At 39.7% G+C, this 17,938-nt stretch overlaps 1 protein-coding gene across 2 annotated transcripts in view; it reads right to left on the bottom strand.

Annotated features, from left to right (window-relative positions):
* The window catches only part of INO80 (INO80 complex ATPase subunit), a 74,566-nt gene that overhangs the window by 20,783 nt on the left and 35,845 nt on the right, over nucleotides 1-17,938 (bottom strand). For both annotated transcript variants that reach the window (XM_071809172.1, XM_065839572.2), the window contains exons 22-26: nucleotides 17,719-17,786; nucleotides 16,147-16,240; nucleotides 14,876-15,053; nucleotides 9,532-9,672; nucleotides 4,110-4,335 (exon numbers count right to left, since the gene is read on the bottom strand). In XM_071809172.1, the coding sequence (XP_071665273.1) occupies nucleotides 4,110-4,335; nucleotides 9,532-9,672; nucleotides 14,876-15,053; nucleotides 16,147-16,240; nucleotides 17,719-17,786 (707 nt within the window). The remainder of the gene's footprint in view (nucleotides 1-4,109; nucleotides 4,336-9,531; nucleotides 9,673-14,875; nucleotides 15,054-16,146; nucleotides 16,241-17,718; nucleotides 17,787-17,938) is intronic.

Raw genomic sequence — 17,938 nt, forward strand, 5'->3', positions numbered from 1 at the left:
CATTAGCAACTACCTTAGGGAACCTTGTCAACTAGAGAGCCAAGCCAAGGAGATACTGTAAGGAAAACTCGGGACCACAGCTCAGGCTGGTGTTTTTTCTAAGTGCAACATAATATATAATGACACATCTCTAGAACAGAACTCAATTTCATACAAATAGTTTATAATTTCATGCATTCTTCCAAGGAAAACCAAAACCTTTGGAAAACAAAACCTCAAATTTAGGAAATTAGGTAAAAATGGAAATGACTTATGTGGTTTTAAAATACATTTATGTAGGTCAAAAACTTTGCACAGTAGGAATGCTTACTCTTTTTAAAAATGTTATTATTTCCTTTAAATTCATACAGCCATGACATTCTGCTTTTATTCTAATTGGTCAGTTCGCTATTTCAGAATGAACTACGCGAACAAACATGAGGAACCTAGATATACATAACAAAATAGTATGCTTATTAACCAAAAGCCACATGACTGGAAGGAAGTGGAGAGAAAAAACAGGTTCCGTTCAAAAGCCAGTCTTGACTGACTCAGATTCAAAGAAAGGCCATGAAGCTGGTGAGGGGCCTGGAGCACAAGTCTGATGAGGAGCGGCTGAGGGAACTGGGGCTGTTTGGCCTGGAGAAAAGGAGGCTGAGGGGAGACCTTATCGCTGTCTACAACTACCTGAAAGGAGGTTGTAGCGTGGAGGGTGTTGGTCTGATCTCCCAAGTAGCAAGTGATAGGACACAAGGAAATGGCCTCAAGTTGCACCAGGGCAGGTTTAGATTGGATATTAGGGAAAAATTTGTTCATGGGAAGTGTTGTCAGGCATTGGAACAGGCTGCCCAGGGGAGTGGTGGAGTCACCATCCCTGGAGGTGTTTAAGACGTGTACATGAGGTTCTCAGGGATGTGGTTTAGAGGTAGACTTGGCAGTCCTCTAGGTCAATGGTTGGATTTGATGACCTTAAAGGTCTTTTCCAACCAAAAAGATTCTACAAATAGAAAGTTTCCAAAAGCAAAATGCTACTGTTTTTCTCATACAGGCATGAATAGGTAGAATTAAGTTTTGGTAACGGGAAATGATGTGCATCCTTTGCTGCTGGTTCCTTAGGTCACCATTGTGTAAGCTACTACTTTAAAATAGCAACAGAATGCAAATTACAAGTAAAGAACTTATTTGCAGATGGTCCTGAGAAATGAAATTGAGAAATGAGAACAAGAAAAAGTTGCCTGAAAACTTAGCAACTTGTTAATTTGTCCAGTATCTCAGCATCAGAACAGACTGCACTGCTGAGAAAGTTGGGTTTTTTTAGGAAAGAAAAACAGAACTAGCAAAAAAAGACCTATCATCTCTGGAAGAGAAAGCTATTCGACTTTAACCTGGCATCTTCAAGCATGCTATCTTGATATCATTGTGTCTTCCAAGATCAAATATATGTTTGCACGCTTGAAGTCTGCCACCTAGTGCTTCAAAGGACTAATTCTGGAAAGCGGTAACAGAAAATGCAGTTCCCTATCCATGCCACCTTCAAAAAACATCACAATTATTCAAAAGAGAAGAAACAAAGTCTTCCACCTCTGGTTTCTCTCACTTCCGTTGCTCAGTCTGTTTTACCTTGAGAGCAGAAAAAGGCAGTTCGCTTATTTTAAACTTGGATTTCCAAAATATGTACATTTTGTATTTTTAATGATTGATGAAAAGTTCCAATGACAATATCTTCGGATTTTTTCTCGATAGTATCAAAGTAACTTTTTAAAAGCCAATCAGGGGATAACAGTCCTCAACTGCAAGTCAAAAAATTCCTCTTAGGATGCAATTTTTGGGTTCTTCAGCACTGTACGAAGTAAACAAGAAAAAAGAACCAGACCAAATATAATGTATCTGCAAAATCATATTGTATGGCTTATGGATTTCAGTCTGAAAAAAAAAAGTCCCTGCCTCCGGCCATGCAGGCATATGGACATAAGTTATCTACAGGGGATAAAGTGGGATCCTACGGCCTGGGAAGAACAGTTGCAAATAATCATGACTCAAAATAACCCCAGTCAGGAGCTCTGCCTGATGATGGTAGCTGGGCTCACCGCTCTCTGGAGAATGAGAAAAAGTGCCTCTGGACATGCAAAAAGCAGAGGAAAGAGAGATAAAGTGTGGGTTCAAGTTGACACCCCTGGTTCCCCTCCCGACAGTCTGCACGGCACAACGGGGTCAGTGAGGAGCTAGCTGGCTCTCACAGTAAACAGCCAGCGAGGCCGGTGCTTTTTATCGATGCTGAAAGGACTCAGACACTTCCTGCCATTTAATCCAGGACCATTTTTCTTTCAAAGAACAGGAAAAGCCTCAAGAGATTCCCACAGTGATCGCAGCTGAGCCTACTGCCAGGGCACTGGGAACACCGAGTCTGGGAAAGGACAGACCAGGGTGAGGAGGGAGAGGGATCCCCTTTTCTTCTCATCACCTATTTACTGCAAACCTTCACACCTACTGTTTGTTCCATTCGACACTTGCTAAACTTCAGCCTTGCAAATGGCTCCTTTAGCATGTCAGTCACTTTCTGCAACGCCCCATACCTGCTCCTGCATGTATGAACACAGCTGGCCTGTTGTGGTACATGCCCTTGCCTCTTAGAACAAGTTCAGGTTAGACTGCTACTTTCTGCCTAATTAAAACACACATGTATGAAACTATTCTTGCTTTAATGCCCTTTTAGCTCCAACGCCTCCTGAATTAAGCCAGCTTTACGTAACGCCCTGCACTCATCCCAATCACCTTCTCAAGCAAATTCTTTGTTGTACTTTGACAACAATTTGCCTAACCTTACACCTATTCACTCGCTCCTGTAAGCTTCTTGTACCTCATCTTTACTCCTCTACAAATTTTTGTTGATGACAAAGTCATCAGCTTAAAATGGAAGTATTTTCAAGAGAATGCAGACCTCTCCCTGTTCTACATCAACTACTTCATTTCTCTGCCCATGCCTTCTACCTTCATTTATCCCTTCACTGTTTCCCTCCTTTCTGCTACAGCGATTCATTTTCTGTTTCCAAATAATTAATAAACAATTCAATGAATGCCTGAAGAATCTACAAAAATCACCATCTGTCACTGAACATTAATCTAGTGCAAGCTCACAAAAAATATTTCCTCCGTTACATAGGTACAAACGTGCATGTGCTTCAAATGACTCCAAGTACTTATGAGGAACTCTTAAACCGGACTGTAGCAAGCAAAAGGCCATTTTCCTTTTACTGACTAACTTCCCCTGCCAAACATCCTTGACCCAAAAGGGTCTGGGAATAAGTTAGCATCTGGCAGTGTAAGCTGTTTTTCCTTTTGGCTATCTCTCAGATCTCTAGTACTTTCTGCAGAACTCTGTTCACTGCTCAGGACCATCTTCTGACAGCTAGAGTGTGCCTGGCCCAGTAAAGTCACTGCAAATTGGCAATCAAATTCTAGCAGATCTTGGATAACTTTAGTCTAAGTCTAGGAAAAAATCAAGTACATTTATTTTACTAGTACACTGGTACTGCCTTCCCGCTTTACCAGGAAATACGAACAAGTCTTTATTCCAACTGGAACTCAGTAAATCCCTCATGCCTTGTTTTCCAGGCCAATCTCCTCTGAACCTGGTCCACAAACCCACCCTTCTCATGGCAGACTGCTAAATGTAATGTTTTTCCTTTCACTAGGAAGATGAACAAAAAATCTTTTATGTCAATATGAAGGTCTTTCAACACACTAGGAGGCAGGGTCTGACTGCTATTTTTCCTGCAATCTTCCTATCTCCAATCTCGAAATAGTATTTGGTTGTGAGACTAGACTGTGCTTTAATAAGCAAATCCATCTCTTTACAGTCATTTTGAGGGCTGACATGCTAAGAGAGGTTTGTAAGCATTAGAAAAATCTATATTAGTCTTATTCGGCATCCACTGACAGCTTTATTTCAGACAGAGGATGTGAAATCACAGCATGTTTTAAGATAACAGGGTTAACTTTCACTTGGAAGGAAAATCAAACACACACCCATCCCCATCCCCTTGGAAAGCCCACAACCAAGCTTAATTACCACCAAAGAGCAAGTATCCTTACTTATGCCATCTCTGTTCCATGACAACCTCCAAACCTACCTGGTATCCTGATGAAAGACCAGCCGTTCTGAGGCCTGATCCCTAACAGCCCTCCTGGATGCCCTGGGAAGAACTGGGAGCTTTGCTTCAGCCAGGCAGCTGCAAGTTCCGGGGCTCCATGGAGCACACACTGCTTTGCTTCCAGACTCCCTCCTTCCTTCAGTGCCCTGCGCTCGTATTCTGCGCTCCGGTCATTGCAGTAGAACTCCAGTGGCACAGCTGTTACCTACAAGTAAAATAACAATCAATAGTCTTGTTCAGAATTTCCCTTACCCACACTTCAGGTACCTCCCCATAGGATCAAAATTTAAAAGTCAAATCATTTCTGACATTTGCAAACAGAAAACAATCTTAGGCAGGGCTTAAAATAAGCAAAGATGCAACATCTCCCCACACCACAAAAAACACCCTGTGAACAACCAGACACAGATTATGCACATTTTGATAAGCAATGCCTTGTGCCAACTGCTACACAACTAATAGCAAGGTTGAGAGTAAAAGAATAATATCCTTGCTGCACTGCTCATTTTACCTAGATTTCTTTAAAAAATTTTTTTATTTTTTCAGTTCACAATGAAGTACCTCCCTAGCAGAGATGAGATTTGCACATCGCATTTAACAGAAATTCATGTGTAATTTGAAATTAGGGAGACACAAAAATTAAAAAGGAAAAAAATGAACAGGAAAACAGTCCTGTTTTGGAACAGTACGTTTCTTGGGCTTGACAGCTGATTTGAACAGAAGTGAGCCACAGAAATAGTGCAAGTGAGCACAGGATGATTTTTTTCTTCTGGCCACACCATGAATTCCTTGCCCTATGACCTGTTTCAGTACATATAATACAGGCAGAAACACAGGAACTCTGATCTCATGCCATGTGAGCTATTCTGGAAGGGATCCATCACTTTAACTCCCCCTGCTCTGCCCCATGCCCCCAAATCTGTGCAGAGTGGAAAGTCCACATTGGCCAAATCACTGTGTGCCCAGTGTCTGCACAGGCCTCCAGCAGAGTTCATTGCAGCAGCCATGGCTGTCCGTCATACCACCTATCGCTTTCTCTTATCTCTCCCTTACAGGGTATGGGACAACTTCAACATACTGAAGTAATAAAACCCAAAAGCATTAACTGAGCCATGGTGCGTACCAGGACAACCCACTCTGCTGGGTTTTTCTTTAGATACTTCACTGAGAGTGAAACTATATGATGCAAAGCAAGCACAGCAACTACAACAGTTTAACACAAACACACATCAGTTCACTATTTAGCACAAATTTTTTTCCAATAAAATGCAGACTGCACACCTCTTCCTTTCTTTTCCGAATGTAAGTCTGCTCTGGGTCAACATTCTGGGGTGTTTCCAAAAGCTATTTATAACCAAAATTACAAAGGAAAGCTAGAAGAAAACTTTCACATACTATCTGGAGGCTTAGTAACTTGTTGTAAACTCGCTTAAAAATGAAACTAAAATTTAATATTAAACAATTAACCTTATAGTATGGGCTTATAACAAAGAAAAGGTATAAATTTGCAATGTTTTATAGGTTTCTTCACCAATATATCATATATAGCAAATATAGCATATATATAGCAAATATACCATTGATCTAGAAATTGTCGCTTTTATTTCAGAAGTATAATAAAAAAAAAATCATCCACGTAAATCCACACAAGTTAAAAACATTGTAATGAATCCCAACACTGTGCAAAATGACATTACCTATGGGACTACAGAAAGCAATGTAACAAATAAAAATGAACACAGAAGAAATCAAACTTGTAAAAGATTTCACATTTTTAAAAAGAGGCAGAGCTGCATAGGAAAAAGTGCAGGAGTCTATAGGGTTTAGTAGTGAACAGTAAGCAGTGGAGTTTCTGCAGAATTGAGTAGGGGTGGGAATTAGTGTGATAACTGGACAATTGAAACATTAAACACAGTAAACTAATTATTTTTGTATTGCAGATGAAAAGCTTCTATGTATTTGAAGAGGTTTTAAGCTTTTGTTACACCTTACTCTAGCATGACATAATTAACTGCTATGTATTGAGAACAATATACATAGCAATATATCATGCAAATTAAAATATTTTAATGGCTTAACTAAATGATAAGCAGTAAAATAGTTTAAACAGCAACAATTTTAAATGTTGCATTTTAGAACTGTAATGTGAGAGGAGCAACCTGTACCTCAGGACAGGCTGCCTGATACCTTAAATGCTGGCTGCTCCTCTGAACAGTTATCACCTAACTCAAAGTAACAGGTATTAAGCAAGACCACCTGGGTGGGAGCCTGTGGTCCGCTCCTGTTTTACAGGAGCTCTTCATAGGAATAAATTCATCTCACAAACTGAGACTTCTCTTTGCACGGGCCAAACTATTGTTTAAACAGATTCACGAGCACAATTATAGTACATATCAAAATGAAGAAAAAGAACATACAAACCCTTAGCAATAACAGTAAAGCCATTGTTTTGCAATATGCCAAGAGCTATTTTTAAACCAGACTGGTTTACCAGCCTATACACAAAGCCACATAGAATCACAGAATCATTTTGGTTGGAAGAGACCCTCAGGATCACTGAGTTCAACCATAACTTAACTCTGGCACTAAACCATGTCCCTAAGAACTTTGTCTAAATGCCTTTTAAACACCTCCAGGGATCACAGAATCACAGAATGTTAGGGCTGGTGACTCCACCACTTCTCTGGGCAGCCTGTTCCAATGCCTGACAACCCTTCCCATGATGAAAGGTTGCAAAGTAAAAGGGACTGTGTTAAGACTTTGTACACATTTCTACTACTTAAAAAACACTGTTAAGGTTGGTGCAGGTCTTGTACCGCCATCTGCGGTCAAAACACAGGACTGACTTTTGTGGGAGAGGACAAAACCTCCCAATTCAAAACACAAGCAAGTCTTGTTACTCCAGCACTGAGGTACACCACAAATGATGGTACAGACTCAGGTTTTTTAAGGGACGCTATTAACCATCACATTTCAGTTCATATTTCTACACTGGACAGACTGGAACAAATGCTCTTTCCAAGTACAGACAACTTTTCCTATTTATTGCCAGGACACCTAGGAAAGATAGCCACTGTACACGAAACCACGCAAAATAATTTCTGACACAGAAACATGGCTTATCTACTGAAATCAATATGGAAATTCATATACTAGGATTTTTAAAAGAAAAACGAAGTCACATCATAAAAATCTACAAGCTACTACATTTCAGTAATACCTCACCCAAAAGAAGAGCTAATAGGATACAATCTTCAAACGAACGCTGTGTGTGCCTCACCTTCAATTTCTACATTAACAAGAACTGATTTTCCCATGTAGTCTGTGTAACACTCGCTGACACCTGAGGACATGAGACTATCTTGACTGTCAGCTCCATACCTTTTGAAATGTACTTCTAGTGTAAAGCTCTGCATCTTGTACATGGCCATACAAGAAAAAACAACACATTTCTGAAACAGATTAAAAAAATCTTCCATTCAAGCTTGTTCGTGATCCCCCTCTCTCCTTTTTGTCATGATGCCATTTTAATTTTTTTTTCCGTGTTTCTTTTTGTGGTTTTATTAGTAAGAAAAGGTAGTACAGTCCTTCGAACTAAATCCTCCTATGTCAACACAGTTGTCAAACTGATCGAATGTAACAGTCATAGTTCAGAAATACGCCAAAAAATATTGTAATAGGGATATATGAATGCATTGCCACTTTAAATTCAGTAACTTAGTTTAGTTAAGGTAAACTGTTAAAGATCTTCCTGCATTTATCTCAACGCAAAGTCAACCCTTCAGACGTTATGAGATGCCCGAAACCACTTCTCAGCTCAATACCTCTGACACACTGGGGTCTATTGAAACTAAACCAAACAATATTACACTAGACTGAATTAATCAGTTTCTTAATGAGAATACAGGATCCATCCTCCAAGCCACTTTTTTGTGACTGAGACCTATCTGTACTCAAGAAAACGGCGTGCATAGAAAGAAAACTACAACACTAACCCCCCTCGCCGATCCATTGCTGCTACATAAACATACACTCCTATTTCTATCATTCGCTCCATTAACTTCCAAAATTCATCACAGGTCAAACAACAACAGAAGGCTATAGTTTCTGAGAACATATGTGCTCTTTCTGCTGTTTCAGGTCTTTTACACTCCTGCCAAAAGTTTCTAACAAGCGTAAAATTAAGTCTTTGTATTCCTAGAAGCAAAAAGCCGTGCCTCCACTTAATCACTTTTATACACCAGCCAAGCGAAACCAAGTAACTTTTATTCACTAGCATAAATGTCAGATAAAATCTTGCCTTTCCCTTCCCCTGCATAAGTAGCCTTCTAAGCCCCTCTCCTCCTTTCCTGATGTGGGAAAGTACTCAATATATTCTTCATCGATAATGCAAAGAGTGACAAATCAAAGGAATCTGAAGGAGGAGTGTTTTTCACAATCTACTCTCCAAGTAGCTGCTTGTTCTTGAACCAGGTAATACATTGTGACTTGGAGGTGATATGTGGCTTGGAGAAGCTTGGTTGGATTTTTGGCCCCTAGAGCTGCAGGCACAGAGGGATTCAGCTCAAGCAGCAGCAGGTAGGTAATAAGCAGAAAGTCCCACTTGCCAGCCACCCTTCTCCAGATGCAAATCTATGATTGCACGTGTGGCTCCATTTGATCAAGCCTACAGCAATAACATCAGCAGTGACTAAAGACTGCAACATCTCGATGGTCTGGTAATAAAAGTACATTTTGTGCAGCTTTGTCAAGATCCAGCAACGTGGAATACAATAGCCACAGACTTACGAAGGTCTCTTGTGTCAGCCCAGGAACCTTCAGCTACAGTAATTTCAAACTTCAGTTACTAGATGATGGACAATCCCAAGCAGTGCCTCTTAATATCCAAAAGATTTAGAAAACACCAACTTGAGTATCCTTATATATTGCAATTTAGTGTTTCCTTTTTGGAGCATAGCTGAGGCAATGAGAGAAGACGAACATTCTTTTGAAGAAAGCATTGCTCCTCAGCCCCCTTTTGTCATCAGAGTTGCCCAAACAATCACCCCATTCTTTTCATATCATACCTACACGTCACCCTTAGATTACTGGGGAATAAACTACTTGACAATCTCTTCTGAAATTTTACTGCTTTTGGTATTAGGAGAGAAAGTGAAATCTACCTATCTCTGAACAACTCTTCTTGGGTGCATCTTAGAACTTTCCTTTTCCCTTCAGTACACATTACAGTCACTTCCCCTATGAAAAAAACCACGATTGAATACGGTAGCAAAAGGATATCCTCACAACAGTTTTACCCAACCAAAAGAAAGTAATAGATCATCCTGTTCCTAAGACACAATTCTAACAAGATTTAAAACACAATAGAAAGTATGTAATTTACAACTTAACTTGGACTTACCCGTGGACTGGCTATGCACAGGAAGGACGGCAGCTCAGTCACCTGACAGCACCGGACACATGAGGTAGCTGATCTCCTTCGATGGATGACATGATCTGAATAGCCAGTAACTGCCTTACAGTGGCTACTGAACACAAGGTTCTGAAAACAACATTAAAATTGAGAAGTTACTATGTCTTTAAAGAACTCCTCTTAAATCTTTTAACCACCCACAAGACAGACAAAGGACATTCACCAAGTATTTATCTTTGAAAAAGGAAACTACGCATCTTCTGCAGTGACAACGCAGAAGATCTTTGTGTAATTATCAGAACATTCAAATCCCGAAATGGCTGAAATCAGAATAGCTTGTATCAATACTTGTCTTTATGTTCTGCTGGAACCAGAAACAAGTTTTTCCTTCTTTGAACCTTTTGACCTTAGCTTTTATAATGAAGGAAGTACAGTAATTTTCTAGTAGGTCTTATCCTCGAGCTGTTTTGCAGCTACTCCTTTATGTATTCTGAAGGTAGGATGAAATTTGACAGAAAATAAAAAAAAAAAGACTCTAAATGAGACTGAACTGGTATATTTGGATTTTCATCTTTCCAACCTTTCCTTCATTTCCTGTGGAAAATGCCTCTGAATTTTATCCTGAAGACTTTCAAGGTGCTAGCGTGGTTAGTCACACACACGAACACACACACCCACGTGTAAAACTTGGCACTTGCCACAAGTGTACCAATGTCCTTTTGATACAGAAAAATTTGATGACTCAAAAGTGGGAGCACTGAGACTACACTGCAGTTTAAAAAAAAGAAAAAAAAAAAGAAAAAAAGAGAGAGAGCTCTTTGGACATGCTCAACTTTACACTGAAAAATAAAACTAAATTTTCTTTGCTTGCATCAGTTATTATATTTCCTTTTTATTGTAAATATCTGCATCACACAAGGCAATAAACTGCCTATATCCTTATATACTAAGTCAATTTTGCTACTTAGTTTTTATTCTGATTCTTCTATATTCATAGCGACCAATGATTATATACTGCTATGTAAAATTGTTTCCTATAGTACCTAGGCATTATTCTGCATATTATAGGAAAGTAACAAAAAAACTTTAAGAGGTATACCTCTCACTGCCATAGAATCCCAAGGTGTGTCTTCCTGACAATTCTAGCAGTTCACTTAAACGTAAACAGTGTCTAAAGCTTTGGCATTGTTCTGCCCCAGTTACTAATGCATCAAAATCAACTGCATGCTACCTTTATTTTATATAGCCTCCCAATTTTCTAAAAGCCCAGTATTTGAAGTTCTAAACATCAGACCTTGTATACACCTTATGTATCATGTCATACACTGGATATATGCAATTCTACATATGTCAAAAATGCAAGTAACTATCCCCAGTAGTAGTCTGTTATGGATCATGCATTCTGGGCCCTTTCTATTTCCAGATGTAGATGCACTGGGCAAGACGCAGATGGTTAGCACATATAATTTGGAACCTGCTGACAAGGGAGAAAAATAGTCTTACTGTACACACATGCAAGCATCACCTAAGAAATACAAGTCAATCCTAGCATGTAAGTGGGTGTTTCAGCTGCTACCAGTGTGACTTGTGGTCTGGAGCTGGCAAGAAGAAAGTTCATACTTTCTGACGGAACATCTGCTCCTCTATGTAAAAGGTAAAGCAGAAAGAGCCGACAATAACCTTTTATTGACACTCAGCAGGGCTAAAAAGCACAGGTCAAAGCTTGGGCCACAGTGGATAATGTGAAGTGATTCCAAAATCAGACTCTTACTCAGCTGGCAATTCTTTACCAGTAACACTAGCTTAAGCAACCACTGCTTCACGTGTTCACTCCTGTCGCCACAGAGCCCCTTCTGGTTGGCCTGGCTGTCTGCACTCTTTAAGATGCTGATCCAGATCAAAACAAACCCTCCAGTCCAAGTGAGTTTTGTGATCTGTTCCACCACCTGGTAAAACAGGCCATGTGCTGAAGCAGCAGAGCGGGCAGTGCAAGGCTGGGAGGACACGGCTGCCTACAACGGGTGTGAACGCCAGCTCACTCATCTGAGGGCCAGGCACAGTGGCACAAAGCACCAGCACTGCTGCTGAAAAGAGGGAGTCCCTTCCTGTGACACAGTTGTGCCACTTTTGTGCTAGTTTTATCACCTGTCACAACCCTCCATAAAGTTATTTATAATAGCTACACATCTAATTAGAGGATAAACTCAACAGACACAAAAATAGGAAGTTTTCTGTGGTTGGCTCATGCAGGGATGTCCCAGTGCAGGCCCACATCAGCAGAGACAGGATTCAGTGGCTGTCGGCGAGGGTCAGAGAGGAAGAGTGACTCCTGTGGGTAACAGTGGGCTGCCAGAGGGACTCAGAACCACTGCTGGAGCTCAGAATCTACCTTCCCCACCCCTGGCCCAGACACTGGGGGTGCAGCTGGTTTTACGATGAGGAATCAGTCACAAGAGGTTTCCAGTCAGTTCTATGACAGCAAGCACTGGCATACTGATCGTGGCCTGGTCGTTGGAGGGGTTTGCTTTATTTCCTGGAGAGTACAAGAAATGGATAGAGAGGAAGCCACCAAATTGTAATTCCAAACCTATGCAAGTCTGTTAATTAATTATCTTTTGGATGCCAATATCGAAGAACCATTTAAGATGGCTTGAGTCCAATTACGAGTACCCAGGATGAAACACAAAAGGAAACTTCCAAGGTGGTGTTCAAAACAAGAGAAAAATACTATTTTTGTAATACACACAGTATTAGAAGTATGTCTTGTATGTGGGCATTAATCTGGTTTTCAGTGCCATGCTTCCTGTGTAGAAATTCTAAGCAGGTCACAGAAGAAACATCCCCTCAGAATTCCCTGACACACTCAGCTATTAAGTATTCACGAAGAGGGCAGACACCAGATACAACAGGGACAGTGGAAAGCAGCGTCCCATCACCCACATACACGGAAAAGAGTGGGTAAGGTTACAGAGCTGACCACAGCCATGGCTCTGAAATGGTTCGTATACCTCAGTACAAAGCCGAGAACTGAACAGGAAGATTGTTAAAAAACAAGAGCGTACACTTCTGTTGCAAGCGTGCAATCCAAAGTAGGTGTTGAAAAAGATTTTCCTCTATTGCAAACAGAGCAGCACATAAATGTGGGTGATTGCTACCAGGATTTTAAGCTCACTAAAACTCCTACTTTTTTTATAGAAAGAAAATTAAATTTGGAAAGCAAAGAAGACAAGGATTCATCTCAACAGATCAAACTTTATATTAATTTCAATCAATGTATACAGATTAATACACATGTTGTGGAGGTGCTGAGTAAGGAGAATGAAGAGACTTCACTACAAGGGAATTCTGTGTTTACATGAAGAAACCCATATTATCTTCAGATAGACGTTACCTCAATTTCAGAAAGATCCATTAAAAATAAATGTGTTTTTTGTCTACTGACTTATTTTCATAGTTTGTCTCTTGTATCAGAAATGCTGATCTGTGCAGTTATGAAAAGCCATTCCAGATTTATACCATTTCCTTTTTCCTCTGTTTCTCCCCCTCCTCACTCCTAACACGTTACTATCTTACAGAGCCCTAGAGAAAGCCTTGGGGAATTCTACACTGAAAGTTTCTCAAGTTTGGTGCTAAGATAAAAAAAAAACAACCAGTGAGTTCATTTTCACTCACCATGATGCATGCTGCTAAAAGACAGGCATATAAAGGGGTTTGTCTTTCAACTCTCCCTTTGATTTTACATATAAAACATCTTAAAAAAAAAAAGGGTGCAAGCTGTGCAAACAACATTCTGCAAGCACAGCTTATTTTAAAGTGACTTCAGGTGGTAATTTGCCTAACATGCAGGTTAGAAAACAGATCTGAAGAACCTGTCACAACTGTAGGGCTAAGTTGGTTATCACAAATGCACTATATTGCACACTCCGCTGAACTGTGCTCCTCAGCTGGCTGTGACTCTGTGTCTCCAGACACTGAGTCACAGCACCAAGATCTCTGAGACACAAGTAATGACTTCCTCAAACAACAGAAATTATTTGGAGAAACCAAATTATATGTTTAGGTCTTGCAAAGCTGTGGTATAGGTGGGCCTACAGCCTATCCAAATGCTTTACATTTAGTTGTTAATATTAAAACCTACATGTGCATATTCCACATCTCATATGTAATATTTACCATGTGAACTCAGCTTCTGTTCTTTGAGAAAATATAACTAGTTTATGACACTGTTATGACACTGTTCAAGTTTTCCTTAACCATACCGATTAGAGGACAGAGCTACAGCACAGTTTCAGAGATAAGCATTATACAGTCAGTATACAAATGGCTGCATGTATCTCAAAAAAGCAAACTGAAAACAAATCCATTTAGTATAGACATTTTAGCAAGCTAGATATGGAAACACAGAATATTTAAACACCAGCACAGCCGGAGTTAACTGGCATACACGCTCAGTTGGCTTGCTCTTTGTTTGATAACTAGGAGGACTCATTTTGTTGGCTTTGCTGTTAACGTGGCAAAACATGACACCAAGCCCAAGGTTGGTTTCCTACTGCTTATGCGTCTTCAGTTTCAACTTCCTCTACACGCTATTCAATTGAATTCTGGCTATCTTCTTTCCCCTTCCAGACTCATGAACAGAAGCAATATTCCCTAGAGAAATTTGGCATGATCTCACTGTTTCAGAAAACATTTTTTACTGCATATCTGCTAAGTGCCCTAGATGCCTTCCTGACGATGCTAATGCTTTTGTGAACTTATTTCCCAGTGAAACAAATCAAGGGAGCTATAACCTAACTCAGGAAATCAACAGCAATTTAGTCATAAAAAGACAAAATGTTCCAAAAACAAAAACATCCCAGGTAAAAATTTAGAGAAAATGGTCTTGCATTACACTGTAAGATGAACATGTTTAGAGCCTACCGAGACAGCAGCCAAAGCAAATTTCAGAGTAGAAAGACAGTATTGACAAGTCAGAAAACAAGTATCTTACATGTAGAAAAACATTACAAAACTCTGAAGCTTACATGTGAATCTATCCTTAACAAATCACGAGTCTAGTTCTGCTGCTCCAGTAATATTTTTTAAGACTTCTAATTAAACGGATCTATTTTTTACACCAAATTTTGAAATGTATTATCACATGGGAAGAAGATAGCAGCCAAACTATTTTTCTGTTCAGCACGCTGATGTTAACCACGCCTAATAAAGCAGGTAAGAAAGTAATCCTGTTTCCAAGTTTGTTTTCCTGTGTTTCATGAGGATAAAAAAGTTTTCATAATTTCTTATTCACAAGGATTTGCTGCTGTGTCCACATCACAGAAATGTGGCTTACCTGCAGCAAAGTGCAGCTGTGCAAGTTCGGGAAAGACAGTGGGAAATTCACATCAAGCAAGAAATCCCTGCTCCTCAGACAATGTGACACCTGCTGTTTCTCCCCTTCTGTCTCCACCCAGGAGCGCATGTGATGGAGCCTGTAGGATGCTTTCAGAGACAGGAAAAGAGCTAACCATCTGAAACAAAACACAGCAGACACATTCATTGACTCTTTGTGAAAGAAAGACTTGAGTATATTTACAACATAACTCTTATTTGACAGATTTTTTTTTTCAGAATTTCAGGCTTATAGCATCCCAACTTAAAGGAAATGATTTTTGCTAGACATCTTCCAATTATATTTACTCTTATTTTCATTTTTTTCGAAGGTTGCTTAACTGAACCTAAATTATTAAATCAGAACAGACTTTGAAGCACTCCATTTAAAAAGGTCTAGCTCAAGTCAGCCACTACTACTTAGAATTGCACTCTGACTTCCTTGTAAATTGCTCCATATATAAATCATTCATAACAACTTGCATAATAAATGCAGAATTTATCATAAAGGACCATTCAGACAGATTAAAAGAAATTTGTATTACATTACTGAAATACAGAAAAGAAACAGTAGTCCAAAATAACCACAACAACAACAAAAAAATTATAAAGCCCTAGGCAAAACACCTTTATTTATTTATAAAGACTTGCTTTTAATCTCAAATTTCTTACAGTCACTAACTTCCATCAGAATACTGTCCTTTGCAGAGTACAGATCTCCTCCCTTTCCATAATACAGTTCACAATGCTGAAAAAGTTCATTATCCTAATCCCACACCTTGGAATTCCATTTCATATTAAAAACAGGACATGTGGAAAGTAGACAATATGGCTCAGAGTTAAAGAACAACTATCACAGCACAAGCTTATTCCCAGTGAGCTAAAACATATGCTCAAGTGCAATTGGTAAGCATAGCAACAAACTGGCCTTCAAAAGTCTGAATTTTGTGCTTGATAATGGCAGCAACCAACTCTCTGTTGTCCTTTCACCATCTTGTGTATTTACGTCCAATCTTTGTAACAGAGGTCTTCTTTTGACAGAGGCATAAAAATTGTCTTGCATAATGGTATTGTATACCTTGAGGAACATTCCAGAAGTGGCTATAATATTTGATAACGATAGACAAATTATAATATTGGGAGGCACAGAAAACGTGGTTTTACAGAGAGATGCCTCTAACATCACCTGTACTTTTCCTATAACTACTAAAAGAAAAAAAAAGTTGTCCTCACCTGGCTAAATGTCCCTGATTCATGAGGTTTGCCATTTCTGCTGGAGAGACATCAATAAACCGGAGGAAAGAAAAACAGCTTTCTTCATTGATGCCTGTGTCACAGAAATACTGAAGTTAGGCCAACATGTTTCACAGGCACTCATGGCTGAAAACAAGAAACTTACTTCATCAGTTCAAGATACACACTCTCTGACATACGACAAATCTAGGTGAATAAACAGGAGATCCTAATTTAACCTAGATCTTTTAGAAATAGTGAAAATTTAATCTTAATTGCTGCTGCGTGACTCAAAAGTTCTAGTTCATGTTCCAGTCTGGGCAAGAGAAGAGCATTTCTCAAGAAAGACAAATATGTTCTCGGCCAGAAAAGCCATGCGGCCAGTAAGGACACTGATTTCGCCTGCTAAGAATCAGCAGGCAGCACATTTGTGTATTCAAACTTGTATCTGCCAGGCAGCTGACCAGAACACACACACCTCAGGATGCCTGCCAGACACGCTCCCTCACACCCAGCCAGTCAGTCAAACCAGCGGGAAGGAGATGTCGGAACTGGTAAGGGAATGTGAGCATGGGCATAAGGATACAACAGCTGTGGTGAGGATCATGGGGCACACCGCAGTGACGGGTAGGGAACAGAAGAGGGTCGTTCCACTTTTAATGAAGAAGGTCCTTCAGGCCCACTCACGTGCACTGCGTATCCCCCATATCATTCATATCTTCTTCTTTTTTAACTTCTACACAAAATTCCCCAAATTATTTTCCTTTTTATGGTATGCCAAAAAGGGTCCCCAGGAAAAAGCCTATTATGAATGCTGAACCCAACAGAAACCAGGATAAACAGCAAGACAAACAGAAGATAGGTGGTTACAGATTAGTGCAGACTCCTGCAGCTGCATCTGGTTCGCTCACTTGAAAAGGGTTTTGCACAGCTGAACAGGTCTGTGCTAACAGATTTCAGCACAGTAATGCAGCCAGTATCTTTCTTGCTGTTTTCTCCCAAAGTTTTTCCCACCACAGCAGCTGAGCAATCTAGTTACCTCCTTTCAGTGAAAAAAAAAAAAAAAATCAACCATCTATAATAAACTGTATTTGTCAATATCATCAGCTTAGATAGATTCTTTGTTCACTGATTATACCCTGAGTCACTTGCACCTCACGTCTACTTTTTCCTTGAAAGACAAGTTGGAAATTCAACATACAGTACAGAATGTACTGAAATGAATCCAGGATTTCTCTGAATTGAATCTGTGAAAAATTCACATTAGACTAAAAAGGCAGTATTAGTCCCTTGAAGCAAGTTAAAACAAGACAGGAGGAATAGAACAAGAGACTGCAGTAGCATTAAGCAGTGACTAAATAACAAGTTATCCACAGATAATTCTTCTAGTTGCTTCCATCCTTTCCTCATTGAGCAAATGAAATACATGTACAAATGCTAACAGAACTCTAACAAGTTTTAATCAGATTATCTCAGATGAATAACTGACCTGGCCTCTCAGCCTACCCCACGAATAAGATATGTAAGATATAATATTACAACATCACATGTTTCCCAGGACTGTAAACCTACCCTTCCTATGGAAGAGAGACTGCTGGATGTGGTCTGGTGCAAATGGCGAAAGTAAAACCCGTAACCACCTGAAAATGAAAGCGACAAAACCAAACAAAATCACTAAGAAGGTGTTAACACATATAATGTTCCATCACACAATCAACAGAAAATGCAGAGTAACCATTCAGTTCTTCATTGTAAGTATTTCAGCACTCTAGATATCTGGAACTGCACAGAA

This window comes from Patagioenas fasciata, chromosome 5 (assembly GCF_037038585.1).
Source record: "Patagioenas fasciata isolate bPatFas1 chromosome 5, bPatFas1.hap1, whole genome shotgun sequence".
Taxonomy (NCBI): Eukaryota; Metazoa; Chordata; class Aves; order Columbiformes; family Columbidae; genus Patagioenas; species Patagioenas fasciata.